Source organism: Heteronotia binoei, chromosome 15, assembly GCF_032191835.1.
Source record: "Heteronotia binoei isolate CCM8104 ecotype False Entrance Well chromosome 15, APGP_CSIRO_Hbin_v1, whole genome shotgun sequence".
In the NCBI taxonomy this organism is placed as follows: Eukaryota; Metazoa; Chordata; class Lepidosauria; order Squamata; family Gekkonidae; genus Heteronotia; species Heteronotia binoei.
The window spans coordinates 35599825-35615704 of NC_083237.1; the positions used below are offsets into that span (position 1 = coordinate 35599825).

Here is a 15880-nt window from a genome sequence, read left to right on the forward strand (position 1 = left end):
GCAAACAGCATCATGGTACAATCTTAAGTCCGGGAGCTAAAAGCCTCCTCTTTCTTTTGCAACTGTTAAAATTTTCATCTTAATTCTTGGTTTCTTCCCGGCCCATACAAAGTCAGAGAGCTTCTTTTGCCACTTATTGAATTGCTTGCTATCTTTCACAATCGGGATAGTTTGAAACAGATACATTATTCTTGGCAAAATATTCATCTTAACTGCAGCAATCCTGCCCAATAAAGACAAATTAAGTCTGTTCCATTTTATCAAATCTTTGTCCATCTTGCACCAAAGCTTTTCATAATTATTTTTAAATAAATCTATGTTCTTGCAAAGAAAAACAAGAAGATGGAGAATTAATGAGGACTTACTACAAGATAAAGACATTGTGGCATTTTTAGAGAAGGAATCTGCAGCGTTTTTCCAAATAAATGAAACTGAGGATGTAGAATTTCAAACAGTTTGGGACACTTACAAAGCAGTAATGAGAGGAATACTAATTACATTGAATAATAAAGATAAGAAGGCCAAAGAAGAACGGTTGCTAGCTTTACAAAATGAAATAAATAAAAAAGAGGGGGAATTGAAAAAAAGACCAGGAAAAAAGAAGTTAATAAAAAAAAAATACAATATTACAATCTCAAGTAAGACATTTGCTGAACAAAGAATTAGAATGGAATTTTAAAAGTTTACAACAGAAATCGTTTGAGGGTGCGAATAAACCTGGGAAGTACCTAGCCTGGCAGTTGAAAAAAAAGAAAAAAAAGAAAATCATCAATAAAATTATGGTGAATGGAAAAGAAATAGTAGATTAAGACGGAATCAAAAGAGAATTTTTTAAATATTATGCAAAATTATTCAAAGGCGTGACAAATAGAAAAGAAAAAATGGAAGAGTATTTACAAAATATCCAAATAGCGCCCCTGACTGAGTACATGAAAAAGCTTTTAAATGATCCAATTGAAAAGATCGAAATTGAAGCAGCAATAAAAGTAATGAAAGAAGGTAAGGCTCCTGGGCCAGATGGATTTACATCTAAATTTTATAAAACCCTCAAAGATGAGATAACACCCAAACTGCAGAAACTGATCAATATAATAAGAGAAAAAGGGATAATTCCAAATACATGGAAAGAAGCTGTAATTTCGTTGATCCCCAAAGAAGATAAAGATGTCACAAATGTAAAGAATTATAGACCAATTTCATTATTAAATAACGACTACAAGATCTACACAAGAATTCTGGCAGAACGATTGAACCAATATCTGATAAACTTTATAAAAAAAGATCAAGCTGGATTTCTTCCTAAAAGGCAAATAAGAGACAATGTAAGAGCTGTCATCAATGTTGTGGAATATTATGAAAAGCATCCAGAAAAAGAAGCGGCTTTATTTTTTGTAGATGCGGAAAAAGCCTTTGACAATTTGAACTGGGACTTTATGTTTGCAGTAATGGAAAAAATTAATTTAGGGGAACATTTTATAAGAATGACGAAAGCAATATATACAGAACAGCAAGCAAAATTGTGCGTAAATGCAGACCTTACAAGAGAATTGATGGTAAGCAAAGGCACAAGACAAGGATGTCCGTTATCACCATTGTTGTTTATAATGACTCTTGAAATTTTATTACAACAAGTGCAAAACGACAAAGAAATAGAAGGATTAAAAATTAAAGGATTCTCTTATAAATATAAAGCTTTTGCAGATGACATTGTGTTTATTATAGAGAATCCGATTCAAGTAACACCGTTGCTCTTAACCAAGATAAAAGAATATGGAGAGATTGCAGGACTATATATAAATGCAGAGAAGTCGATGTTTTTATGTAAAAATATGCAACCAAATAGACAGAATGAATTGCAGGCACTGACGGGGTGTAAAGTTACTTCTAAAGTAAAATATCTTGGCGTAGAAATAACTACGAAGAACATGGACCAGGAGGCCTTTGTGATAGCCCCCTCCTCCTCCTATGATGTGGTCCTAGGAGAAGGGTGGCTGGCAAAGCATGAGCCAGACATCCGATGGGGGGACCAAACAATAGAATTCAATGATGTGAGGTGTCAGACCCATCAGTGGAAAGGGGAGTGGGGGCCGAACCCACCGCCCCGGAATGAGAAGGTTTGCCTGATGGTGGAAAAAGTTCAAGCGATCCCCATGTCCTACCAAGATTTGAGGGGGGTGTTTAGTGAACAGGGAGCTGATGAACTCCTGCCCCACATGTCAAGTCGGCTGGATTCAATAACGAGTCTTTGCTTGAAACAAAGTTACTAGTTTATTGAAAGCAGAACTGAAGACCATGATAAAGATTGAAGGACTGGGGTACATAGACATTAGCCAAGCATTTAAGGTATAGATCAAAGGATTCCTATGGGCGGGGCACTCTATGCAGTATATTTTCGCACTAGGATGTTACTCCCTCGTTCCCAAGCCAAGGCCTTGGCGCTTCACACTCCCACAGACACCTGGCCTGAGAAGGTTCCACTATCTTGTTCACATATCAGTATTTCAAAGCAGGCTACATAACAAAGGCATAGCTAGGAGGGGGGAAGGAGAGTTAGCTAGCAGCATTCAGTGTTCAGTGTGAGCTACCCAGAATTCCTCACTTATGAACCAGAGTTAGAAAATAGGTTGATCAAAATACAGCAGACTTGACATACTGCCCCCCCCAAGCCCCTCCCGCGGCGCGGCTCGGGGAGGGAGTTGCTCCCGATTACAGCTTGGTGTTTCGGGGCCCGAGAGGCTCTGACACCCCCCCTTGACGGGGAGGGATGTTGATTCTGGAGGGTGCCAACTGGACGGTTCCGGACTTCGACGGAGCAGGCTACAATGAAACACAGGGTGGATTTTACCAAGGGCAGGAGGCAAATCCAATTCTACAGTCACTGGGTTGATTACTCGCTTGATCTTAAAGGGACCCAAGAACTTAAAAGCCAGTTTCTGGGAGGGTTGAGAGAGGGGCAGATTTTTCGTTGACAGAAATACTGAGTCCCCAACCTTTAGCTCCCAAACCGGTACATGAGACTTGTCGTATTGCCTCTTGTAAGCCTCTTTTGCCACTTTTAAGTTCTCCTGGATGGATGGCCAGCACTGGCTAGGTCCCTGCCACCATTGTTTGAAGGCAGAGCCCGTGCCTGGGTCTCCCCCCACCCCCGGTAGCATCGGGATCGGTTTTCCCTCATACCCAACTACTGTTGAAAAGGGGGAAGCCTTGGTGGAGCTGTGGGTGCTGTTGTTATAGGGATACTCTGCAAAGGAGAGGAGATCTACCCAGTCGGACTCGCGTTGGCTCACAAAGCACCGCAAATATTGTTCCAGCACCCCATTCACTCTCTCTGTCTGTCCGTCCGTCTGGGGATGGTACGCTGAGCTTAACCCTTGCTCCATCCCTAACAGTTTGCAAAACTCCCGCCAGAAGATGGCAACGAACTGGGGTCCACGGTCACTAATGAGTTTGTCGGGGATTGAGTGGTGTTTGGCCACGTGATCAAAGAATAGGGTTGCCAGTTTCTTGGCTGTGGGTAGTTGGGCACAGGGGATGAAATGAGCTTGTTTTGAAAACGTGTCCACCACCACCAAAATGACTGTTTTCCCCCGTGAAGAGGGAAGTTCTACTATAAAATCCATGGACACAATGGCCCAGGGGCGTTTTGCCGTCTCCAGTGGTTGCAACAGACCTGGGGGCTTTCCCCCCCTCTTTTTTGCCATTATGCACACCGGGCAGCTGGTTACAAATTCCGACACGTCCTTTTGCAGGGACGGCCACCAAAATTGTCGGTTCACTGAGTGCAGGGTTTTCACATAGCCAAAGTGCCCGGCCAACTTAGATGAATGGCATAATTGCAAGATTTCTCTTCTCAGTGCCACCGGGACGTATAGTTTCTCCCCTTTGTACCACAACCCATCTTTCCCCTTCTGCACCCCCTTGGGCCGCCCACCTCCCTCCCTCTCGGTCTCCAAGGCGATGCGTTCGCGGCTGAGCCCGTCCAGCTCCCTCTTTTTCTGTGAGCGGGTGGTGACCATGGCCGCCACTTGCGTGGGGGATATTAATGAGTCTACCACCTCCTCCCTCTGGCTCTCGTGTGGTGGGAGCCTGGACAGAGCGTCAGCCAAGAAATTCTGGGTCCCCGGGATGTGTTTTAGGGTGAAATCGAATTTGGAAAAGAATCCCGCCCACCTGATTTGCTTTTCACTCAGTTTCCTTTTCCCCGTTAGCGCTTCGAGGTTTTTGTGATCAGTCCACACTTCAAATGGCACTCTGGCTCCCTCTAGCCATGACCTCCAGGTTTTTAATGCAAACATGACTGTGAAAGCCTCCTTGTCCCACACCAACCAATTCCTCTGCTCGTTGGAGAACTTCCGCGAGATGTAGGCACAGGGCCGCAGTTTCCCCTCCCCATCCCTCTGCATGAGAATGGCTCCTACGGCGACGTCGGAAGTGTCGCATTGAACCACGAAGCCCTTCTGCTCATCCGGGTGGCTTAGGACCGGCTCGCTAGTGAACAGTTGCTTGAGCCGGTCGCAAGCCGCCTGGCAGGCAGGCGTCCAGTTTAGTTCGGCCTCGGGTCGCTTCGCGTCCTCACCCTTCCCCTTCGTCTTTAGGAGGTCAGTTAGGGACAGGGCGATCTGGGCGAACACCTCAATGAACCCTCTGTAAAAATTTGCGAACCCGAGAAAAGATTGGAGCTGTCTATGTGTCCTCGGGGGGGGGGGGCATTCTAAGACCGCCTGCACTTTTGCGGGGTCCATGGCTAGCCCTTCCCTAGAGACTCGGAACCCGAGGTAGTCCAGTTCGGTGTGGTGAAACTCGCATTTAGACAGTTTCGCATACAGTTGGTGCTCTAGCAGGGTGGTCAGTACCTCCCTCACCAATTTTACATGAGATTGCTCATCCTGGGAGTAAATAATGATGTCATCCAGGTACACCACCACCCCCTTGTACAGAAATTTTCTCAACACATCGTTTATAAAGTTCATGAACACCCCCGGCGCCCCCTGCAACCCAAATGGCATAACTAAATATTCAAATTGTCCCATTGGAGTGTTAAACGCCGTCTTCCACTCATCTCCCTCCTTGATGCGCACCCGGAAGTACGCGCCTCTCAGGTCGAGTTTTGTAAAGATTTCCCCCCCCCCAACACCGTGTTCAGTAAGTCTTTGATGAGGGGGATGGGGTAGGCGTTGGACATCGAAATCGCGTTTATCCCGCGAAAATCAGTGCAAAGTCTAAGCGTCCCCTCCTTCTTCTTTCTAAACAAAACCGGGGCCGCATGGGGGGCCGTTGCGGGTCTAATGAAACCCCTCTCCAGGTTCAAGTCTAAGAATTTGCGCAGTTCCTTTTTCTCGGCCCACCCCATCTGGTAGAGTTTGGCCCGGGGTAGGCTTTCCCCGGGGATCAGTTCTATGGCGCAGTCTGTGTTCCGGTGGGGGGGTAGTTGATTGGCTTCCCGCTCGCTAAACACTTCCATCAGGTCGCTATAAGCGCTCGGGATATGGTGCACCTCCTCTACCAGGACGAACGCCCTCTCTCGGGCGGCGGTCGCCCGCAGTCCCCACGCCGTGTTCCATAAGTGCCCGCTGCAATCTGGGTCAGGGAACCTAATGGTCTGCGCCTTCCAACAAATGAGGGGCTCGTGCCTTTCCAGCCACCCCACTCCCAACACTACTGGATAGCCGCAGGCCGCGGCAATGACAAAAGTCTCCTGGTCCCAATGGTTCTCAATCCCCAAGGGGCATGGCTCTGTTTCCTGTGTACAGGGCTCCCCCCCCCCATCACTGACTCATCCATCTGCTCAAACAGCATGGGGTGGAATAGCTGCGAGCGCTCTAGCCCCAAGGCCTCCACCACCTTGGGGGAGATTAGTTCTCGGTTGCACCCCGAGTCTACGAGTGCTCAGATTTGTAGAAACCTTCTCAATTTTGGGTTCAACAATTTTACCATCACAAAGTACAGTCTTCCCGTGGCTCTCACCATCAGTGGTGCCTTTTCCTGATCGACCTGCTGGCTGGCACCGTTCAGAACAGGTCGGAGTCGTTTCCCGCTGGCTCCTCTTCCCACGCGAGGTCGGCCAATTCTGCGGACAGACAGACGGACTTCTTCCTCCTGCAGCTCCTCCTGCACCGCATCCTTAGGGCGGCCAGGGGGCTTCTTGGGTCCCGGGGTGCTCTGCCTGGTTGACCCCGGCGCCGGGGTAGTTCCCGTGGGAGGCTGAGGGCAGTTGGAGGCGAGGTGGTTTGGGTCGCCGCACCGGAAGCAACGGCGGGGCCCCGCCGGAGTGACCGCCGGTGGCTTCTTGGCTTTGGGAGGCTCGACCTTCCAAGACCAGGGGGTGGTCTTGGGTGCTCCTTTGCCCGCCGCCAGGGCTTGGCGCAGCATCGCCACCCGCTTCAGGTTGGTTTCCACCTCTCCCGCCAGCTGGATCCATCCCACTAGCGTGTCTGGGCTGGCTTGGGTGAGCGCCCGATCCAGAATGCTAGGGTTCAGCCCGTTGGTGAAGTGCTCAATCTTCATTACTTCGTTCCAGTTCCGGGCCCTGGCCGCGTTAGCCTGGAAATCTGCAGCGTACTCCCGGATGGATCGGGCCCCCTGCTTCATGTTCCGCAGCGCCGATAGCGCTCGGGCTTCCTGCAGGGGGTCCTCATATTGGGTCAGTAGGGCCTGTACGAACGTGTTTACGAAGTGCAGGATCGGGCTGTTGGTCTCACACAGGCTCACGTACCATTTCTTAGCCGCGCCCCGCAGCTTCGACCCCAGGTAATCAACTCGGCTCATCTCGTCTGGGAATAGGTCTCCCCAATAGTACATGTAGCTATTCGCTTGGATTGCGAAGTAGTTCACTTCCTCCGGGTCCCCGTCGAAAGTGGCATCCAGCTCCCGCCCCCCCCCCCCAAGTCTTGTTTCCTGACTGGGGCAGGTGCCGCCAGCGTTTGGGGAGCCGCGGGGGCGACGGGTGGCGATTGGCTTGGGCGGCCCCGAGGCCCCGCCGGTCCTGGCTGTTGCTGACGAGCCCCGGTCACCCCCAACGCTCTCCCCAGCTGCGTGGTCAGGGTCTGCATCTGGTCTTTGAGGTCCTTTACCGCTCCATCTACCTCACGGCAGACCATCGACTGAAACATCTCATAGTCCTCGTCGTGCGGGTCCTTGGGTTTCGGCCCTCTGTCCTCCGCCCCACACTCCGCACTCTCGCCTCCGCTGCCGGGGGCTTGGGTCACGGTTGCCTCGACTCCTTTGCCCGATTCGCCCGGGTTGGTAGCCGCGGCCTCGGCCAGTTGAACCCGCTTGGTGTGGCGGGTCATGATCGCCTCCCGGTGGATCGGTGCCTGATCCATCAGCGTGGTGGAGGTCCTTGGTTGGTATTGCCGGGGAGTAACCACCAGTTGAAACTAGGGGGGAGAGGCCGCGGTCCTTCTGGCCGTATGGATGTGCCAGGGTGTCTCGGCCCCCTCTGCTCTGGTTGGGAGTTCTCCGTTGTCTGGAGTCTGGTCAGTCATCGCCTTTTCAAGTTGCCAGAAAGGTTGAACTCCAAGATAGGAGTCCTTCAAAATGTCAAGTCGGCTGGATTCAATTACGAGTCTTTGGTTGAAACAAAGTTACTAGTTTATTGAAAGCAGAACTGAAAACCATGATAGAGATTGAAGGACTGGGGTACATAGACATTAACCAAGCATTTAAGGTATAGATCAAAGGATTCCTACGGGCGGGGCACTCTATGCAGTATATTTTTGCACTAAGATGTTACTCCCTTGTTCCCAAGCCAAGGCCTTGGCGCTTCACACTCCCACAGACACCTGGCCTGAGAAGGTTCCACTATCTTGTTCACATATCAGCATTTCAAAGCAGGCTACATAACAAAGGCATAGCTAGGAGGGGGGAAGGAGAGTTAGCTAGCAGCATTCAGTGTTCAGTGTGAGCTACCCAGAATTCCTCACTTATGAACCAGAGTTAGAAAATAGGTTGATCAAAATACAGCAGACTTGACACCACAGGGACACTGACTGTGCCATTGAATTAATCCCAGGGCAAACCTTACCCAAAGCTAAACTGTATTCTATGGGGTGGGCTGAAAAGATGGAACTGAGGAAATTCTTAGATAAGAATTTAAAGAGGGGTTTTATACGACCCGCCACAGCCCCCCATGCTGCCCCTGTCCTTTTCCGGAAAAAGAAGGACGGCTCGCTGAGGCTTTGCACTGACTTTCGTGGGATTAATGGGATTTCCACCTCTAACGCGTACCCGATACCCCTCATCAAGGACTTACTCAGTACGGTGTTGGAGGGGAAGATTTTTACCAAGTTGGACTTGAGGGACACGTACTTTAGAGTGCACATCAAGGAGGGGGATGAATGGAAAACGGCTTTCAATACACCTTTGGGACAGTTTGAGTACCTAGTGATGCCGTTTGGGTTGCAAGGGGCCCCAGGGGTCTTTATGAACTTTATAAACAAAGTGCTGAGAGACTATTTGTTTAAGGGGGTGGTGGTGTACCTGAATGACATAATTATCTATTCCCAAGATCTATAATTGCATGTGAAGTTGGTACGGGAGGTCCTCAGCACGTTGTTGAAACGTAAACTGTATGCCAAGTTGTCTAAGTGTGAGTTTCACAAAACCAAACTCGATTACCTGGGTTTCAGGGTATCCGGGCAGGGACTGGCCACGGACCCGAGTAAGGTCCAAGCGGTATTAGATTGGGCTCACCTGAGGACACGCACACAGCTCCAATCATTCCTTGGATTTGCAAATTTTTACCGCACCTTCATACCGGGGTTTGCTCAAACTATGCTACCCCTCACTGAGTTGTTGAAGACTAAGGGGAAAGGTCCGGATGCTAAGAAACTGGGGGCAAAATTAAGTTGGACACCTAGATGTCAGGAGGCGTTCACTAAGCTCAAACGATTGTTCACTAGTGAAGCAGTCCTAAGTCACCCCTATGAGCTAAAACCCTTCATTGTGCAATGTGACGCTTCCGATGTCGCTGTCGGAGCCATCCTCATGCAGAGAGATGAGGAAGGGAGACTGAAGCCGTGTACCTATATTTCAAAGAAATTCTCCCAGGAGCAGAGAAACTGGTCGGTGTGGGATAAAGAGGCTTTTGCAGTGACCTATGCGTTAAAAACTTGGAGGTCCTGGCTAGAAAGCGCCAAGCTGCCATTTGAAATTTGGACAGACCACAAAAATTTGGAGGCGCTCACCGGTTGCCGCAAACTCACCGAAAAACAAATTAGGTGGGCAGGATTTTTCTCTAAATTCAACTTCATTTTGAAGCATATCCCAGGGATGAAAAATTTCTTGGCGGATGCCCTTTTGTGCCTTCCTCAGCACAACAGCCAAAAGGAAGCGGTGGTAGATTCTTTAATTCCCCCTTCCCAAGTAGCTGCTGTAGTAACTACCCGCTCTAAAGCAAAGCAGCAACCTTCCCAGGTTGAGAAATGGGGGGGGGGGGGAGACGACTGGCCGTTGAAACAGAAAACGAAGGAGAAGATCGGCCGGGTGAGGTGCAAAAAGGGGAGAACGGTTTCTGGTACAAAGATGGCAAACTTTATGTCCCCAAAAGTCTTTGCTCAGAGGTTCTGCAATTCTGCCATTCTAACACACTGGCGGGGCATTTCGGGTATGTGAAGATGCTGCACTTAGTTAATAGGCAATTTTGGTGGCCCTCTATGAAAAAGGATATTTCTGAGTTTGTGGCTTCTTGCCCCATTTCCCTGATGGCCAAAAGGAGGGGAGGGAAGCCTCCTGGATTATTGAAACCCCTGGAAACGGCCACCCGACCCTGGTCTGTAGTGTCCATGGACTTTATAGTAGAGCTGCCAGCTTCTCAAGGGAAAACCATAATCTTGGTACTAATGGACACCTTTTCAAAGCAAGCGCAGTTCATCCCGTGTGCGCAATTGCCAACCACCAAAAGATTAGCCTACTTGTTTTTCCACCACATTGTGAAGATCCACTCATTCCCAGACAAGATAATTAGTGACAGGGGCCCACAGTTCGTTGCCAACTTCTGGCGGGAGTTTTGCAAACTAATGGGTATAGAACAAGGGCTGAGCTCGGCATACCATCCACAAACCGACGGGCAGATGGAAGGAGTGAACGCTCTTCTAGAGCAATACTTACAGTGCTATGTGAATCACCAACAGTCTAACTGGGTAAATTACTGCCATTTGCTGAGTATGGTTATAATAACAGTGTTCATAGCTCAACCAAAGCCTCCCCATTTCAAATCATGAATGGGTATGAAGCCAAACCCGTCCCATCGTTACCAGGGGGGAGCAAATCAGAGACCCCACAACATTTGAGCAATGGTGGGGAAAGTTGGAGAAAAACTGGAAGGGGATCCAGGAGAACCTGGAAATGGCCAAAGAAGCATAAAAGAAAAAAAAGTATGACAAATCACATGTCCCCGCGTGGGATTTTAAAGTTGGAGATTCTGTGTTTGTGTCAACCAAAAATCTCCCATTGAATCAACCTTCAAGGAAGCTGGCCTACCATTTTTTGGGACCATTCAAAATAAAGAGGGTAATCAATAAAGTGATTGTGGAACTGGAATTACCCAAGATGTTTAGTAAAATACACCCTGTCTTTCATTGAAGTCTTTTAAGAAGAGACCTGGGTGGTACTCATTGGCACCCTCGACACCAGCTCCACAACCTATCCAGATTGGGAATCAGAGTCATCATGAAGTGCAAGAGATCTTAGATGCAAAATTGAAATGTGGAGTGTTGTATTATTTGATTAAATGGAAGCATTTTCTGGCCAGCCAAAATGAATGGGTAGCAGAACAGAATGTCTTAGCACCTGATTTGATTAATAAATTTTATAGGGCTTTCCCTCAGAAACCCCGAAGGTGATCAAAGGGGGGGGGCAGTATGTCAAGCATGGTAGAATTCCACTGGTAATTAATTGTTTTAGGGTCCCCCGTAAAGCTGGTCCGTGAAATATCGGGGGACCAAGGTATATTGGTTCTGTTATTCTTTCCCCTTCCCCCTCTTGCTTTATTGCTTGTGAAAGTAGACTAGAGAGAAACGAAACTGACTTGAGAAGAGACAATCGGCACCTTCCCATGCATTCCTCTTTGGGAGTGTGAAACATCTGGGGGAAAGCAAGGACGAGATACTGATAACATTGTGAGAATGTAGACATTTATGGTAGTTTATGTGTTAGAGCACCCCGCTTGCCCCCACCCTTGGGAATCCTTTGAAGTATGGCTTAAAAGTAATGTAGCAATGTATTTTTGGCATTACTCTCAAGAACCTGTATTGAGAGCGTACCAGTCTATCAATAAATGTATCCACTTGACTCATCATTGAAACTGCATGCTTGACACACTGCCTGAACTATGTGACCCCCCCTCCTCTATAGTCTGTTACAAAAGACATTATAGTATAATATTTTAACTGTTAGTCACTTTGACAGCCTTCACAAAGCAAGAAAGTGGCATACAAATTTTGTTGTAATAACAATAAAATCTTTATTGTAACAATAGAACAAAGTTGGAGTCCAGTAGCTCCTTTTAGACCCACAAAGTTTTATTCAGAGAATAAAACTTTGTGGGTCTTAAAGATACTACTGGACTCCAACTTTGTTCTACTGCTTCAGACCAGCATGGCTGCCCACCTGGACCTAGTTTTATTGAGGCAAATGTTTTCTATTTCCCTAACTTCCCAGCTCTGGATGGTCCCTCTTGAACTTAAATATGATCAGAACATTTCCCCCCTTTCTGTTAAAATATTTCATTTGGATGATGATAAATCCATCCATTCTGGTTTTTTTGTTTCTTTGTTTGTTTGTTTTTAAAGCTTAATGGAGTACAACAAAAATGACTCACAAAGCAAGTATCCAACGTTGTTCAACCTTAAACTGGCCACTAAGGTTCACAGAATGCCCCCTTACACAATAAATTGAAATGAAATGTGATGATTCATCCCACAAATGTGCTACATCAGCACAGATGTAAAAGAACCATTCTAATGTATGTGATGGAACCACTGTGAATTCTCCTTTCCACTTCTTGGATGGGGGAGCTTTTCAGTGGCTTCTGGGAAGGATACGCAACAAGGTGCTCTAGCTTCAGCAGTAGCCGAAGGATTTTAGCCTTTGGAGTGCACCACACAATCTGTCATGGTCCTTTTGCGAACAAATGCTGTCAGTCTGAGATACTGTAGTCATTAGTAGTGGTCATTATCAATGATCATGTTTCTAAAGACAAAAGTATTTTAATGGTCAGCATTATAACCATAATATTAACTGAACTGTAGAATTTTTATCTTATTTTTTATTTTATTTTATCAAATTTATATCCCACCCTCCCCTAATGGGCTCAGGGCGGCTTTAAGAAAATTTAAGGGCAGAGCAAATGGAGTCAGCAAAATTGTGAAATGCTCAGTATGTGGTTGCAGCCAGCCTTAAGGGACAAAAATATAGACTGCAATAGGCCTGACTGAAAATACACAACCAATTTTGGCCCCATTTCCTGGGAATCCAGAGGCTCATGACTGACAAGCTTGGCAGGGGAGCAAAGCAAGGATTGTAGCCATGCTCTGCAAAGTTATAGTCCCCAAACTCATCCTTGGTGAAAAGGTCAGAAGGCTGTGGAGTGGGCAAAGACTGGGGTTGCCAAGTCCCCACTGGCTACCGGTGGGAGACTTTTTTTGTGTGCATACAGCACATGTGGCACAATGACATCATCCATAAGTGATGCCACCGTGCCTGTCCCTGCATGAAACCATAACCAAATTGCTAGAGCATCCGTACATAATATACCTGGTGTGATGACATCACTTCCAGGTGATGTCATCATGCCACATGCGCCGGAGTTCTTTGGGGATGGTGATCCCCCCTGGTGGCCCACTCTGTGCCAGTGGGTTGGGGCCCCCAAAACTAATCAGTGCTTTTTTTGCAGCAGGAACTCCTTTGCATATTAGGCCACACACCCCTGATATAGCCAATCCTCCAAGAGCTTACAGGGCCTACTGTAAGCTCCAGGAGGATTGACTACATCTGGGGTGTGTGGCCTAAGCTTGTCAATCCCCAGGTCCCAGTGGGGGTTCTTCCGCTTTCCAAGGCTCCTTCATGCCCCCAGTCAGCTGGCCGGTGGGGGGAAGCCCCGCCCCCACAGCCAGCATGTGACTTTCCACCTCCAGAGGCTTCAGTCACCAATTGGAAAGCCTTCATCTTAGGATGGCATGTCTGTGTTACTTTGAAGAACTTGGCAGCAACTTGTGAGTAGAAATGCCAATCCCTTGCTTCAGAGTCGCCAGAAACGGAGGGGGGAGGGGGCAGGAGGAGGGAAATGTCTGCTGGGCACTTCATTATTCCCTATGTGGAGATCGATTCTCATAGGGTATAATGGGGAATTGATCTGGAGGTATTGGGGGCTTTGGGGGGGCTGTTTTTTGAGGTAGAGGCACCAAATTTTCAGTATAGCATCTAGTGCCCAAAATACCCCTCCCCCCAAGTTTCAAAACGATTGGACCAGGGGGTCCAATTCTATGAGCTCCAAAAGAAGGTGCCCCTATCCTTCATTATTTCCTATGGAAGGAAGGCATTTTAAAAGGTGTGCTGTCCCTTTAAATGTGATGGTCAGAACTCCCTTGCTCCTGGCTCTGCCCCCAGTGTGTCCTGGCTCCACCCCCAAAGTCTCCTGGCTCCACCCCCAAAGTCCCCAGATATTTCTTGAATTGAACTTGGCAACCCTAGTGTGGCCTCATATGCAAAGGAGTTCCTGCTACAAAAAAACCCCCTGTGTAAAGAAAAGCTGTCTGTAAAAGAGAACAGATGCAACTGAGCATACAGTCAGCTCTAACAATGCATGTCTGGCAAGTCTGTGGCACCAGCAACCCATCCAACTCTAGCCAGATCCAGTAAATGACCAGTTTGCTCATATATGGCTAATAAACACATTTTAAAAAACAGCCTACAGTTTGAAGCATTCATTACACTAGGAATATATTCACTTGCATAATCCTTAAAGGAAATGGCTATGGGGTGTAAAGGACCAGGAGAAACAAGGGCCTATGGAAGGGTACGCAAGGAGCTGAGTTTATCCTGAGATTGGAGTTTTGAGCTCAAAATTCTCTCTTTTTCTTGCAGATGCATTTACAAAAGACACCACTTTTCAGTCTGACTTGGTAAATGGCACTCCAGACACATATGTTCAGGAAGGAGCTATTCACGAGATGGACTCTGACACCATCTGCCTGGTGAAAGCCACCTCTACGTCTTCCACAGACCCCAATAACTGAGATGCTGGGAGCAGGCACAAGGGAAGGGACTCATACACAGGTGAAAAACAAGCATCTACAAGGTGATAAGTCCCTCTACACTCACTCTCAGCAGGAAGCCATATTCATGTTGACGGCTCTTATGCTGCGAATATGCAGATGTCCCACAAAAGAACACAAAATAAATGAGAACCATTCGGTGGGGACAGAAGACTCTGAAAATGCCCAATTTATCAATTTTTATGTGGCCATTCTTCTATAGGTCTCACAGAATTCTTCCCCCTGCTTATCTTCACAAGAATTCTGCCAGGTCAGACTGAGAAACAGTGATTGCACTACACCCTCTCAGCTTCATAGATAAGTGGGCTGACAGTACGGCTTTAATGGGGAAAAGATGGCATCAATCCCAATCCCCAAGATCCAGCACCCAGAACCTGTGTTCATAATCTGTGACCCTCACTGTAATGCCATGAATACCAGGGCATCCATTGATGTGTTCCTTGATTCCAACTTGGCTCCTTTCCCAAAGCATCCCCTCATCAAAGCAGAGCCCATTCTGGCCTTCCACCACCTCATCAGAGCCAGCCTTGCCACTAGGCAAACTAGGAGGTTGCGTAGGGCACTTGCCTTCTGGGGGTAATGAATTGGGCGGTGCCCCAAGTAACTCAGTGACATTATCAGTGCGGGGGGGGGGGCACCAGGTTAGCCTTGCCTAGGGTGCCAGACAGTCTAGGGCTGGCCCTGCTCCTCAAAGAGTAGGAGGTGCTTCAGAAAAGCCCAGGAAGCACCACATTTACATCTTCAGAGAGCACCCATTCAGCAACAGCTGTCTTCATGCTTGGGTTTGAACCTTCTAATGTTCTGTGGGAAGCTCACAGCATTTGGGATTGGACATAGTCCCCATGGCAGCCGTTTTGTGGAAGATGCCACCTACTGCCTGTCAGCCATTTTGCTGTGGTACCTACTTCTTGCTCTCAGAATTTCAAATGTGGCCACAAGATCAACAGGGTTGGAGACACCTGGGATATATCAACAAGGGAAACAGCAGGGCACATCTGAAATACTCACTATCTTACTGGTTCCTGTAGGACTTCTGCTTATGAACCATGATTATTAAAATCTATTTGACTAACCCAGCTTGATGATGTTTAATGATTCAACTAATCCCACCCAAGAAAGTGGTTCTTCATACATGTACTTTCAGAGCAAATCCAGAAGCAAGAAGAATTAATCCAGGGGACAGTGGTACAGCTGCTGATATTAGCAGGAACCAAATGCCATCCTAATTTTTCTTTTCCTGCATACACACTACCAATAAGTTACACAGTGTACAGCCAATACTCCGTCCCTCCAAGTTTAGACCAGCCTCCTAAAAGTTTGTATATAAAATTAAGATAAATGTCTGAATAATCTGCATGAAAATGAATAAATTTAGTCTGAATAATCTGCATGAAAATGAAGACTCCCACATAGGGTTACCAGGTTTTACCTGGCTCCTGGTGGGGGAAGTTCCTCATGCATGCAAAGTGCATGTGGTGCAATGATGTCACCCAGAAGTGACATCATTGCACTGGGTACAACACATGGGGACGTTCTAGCAATCTGGGTAAAAACTCTGAGTTTTTACCCAAATTGCTAGAGTGTCCCTGGTGTGATGATGTCACCTG

The 15880-nt window shown here is 47.5% G+C and overlaps 1 protein-coding gene across 1 annotated transcript in view; it reads left to right on the forward strand.

Annotated features, from left to right (window-relative positions):
• Nucleotides 1-15345, forward strand: part of LOC132584533 (deleted in malignant brain tumors 1 protein-like) — a 103249-nt gene extending 87904 nt beyond the window's left edge. Inside the window, exon 13 of the mRNA XM_060256437.1 lies at nucleotides 14083-15345. Coding sequence (XP_060112420.1) covers nucleotides 14083-14234 — 152 coding nt within the window. The 3' untranslated portion in view covers nucleotides 14235-15345. The remainder of the gene's footprint in view (nucleotides 1-14082) is intronic.
• The last annotated feature ends 535 nt before the right edge of the window (nucleotides 15346-15880 follow it).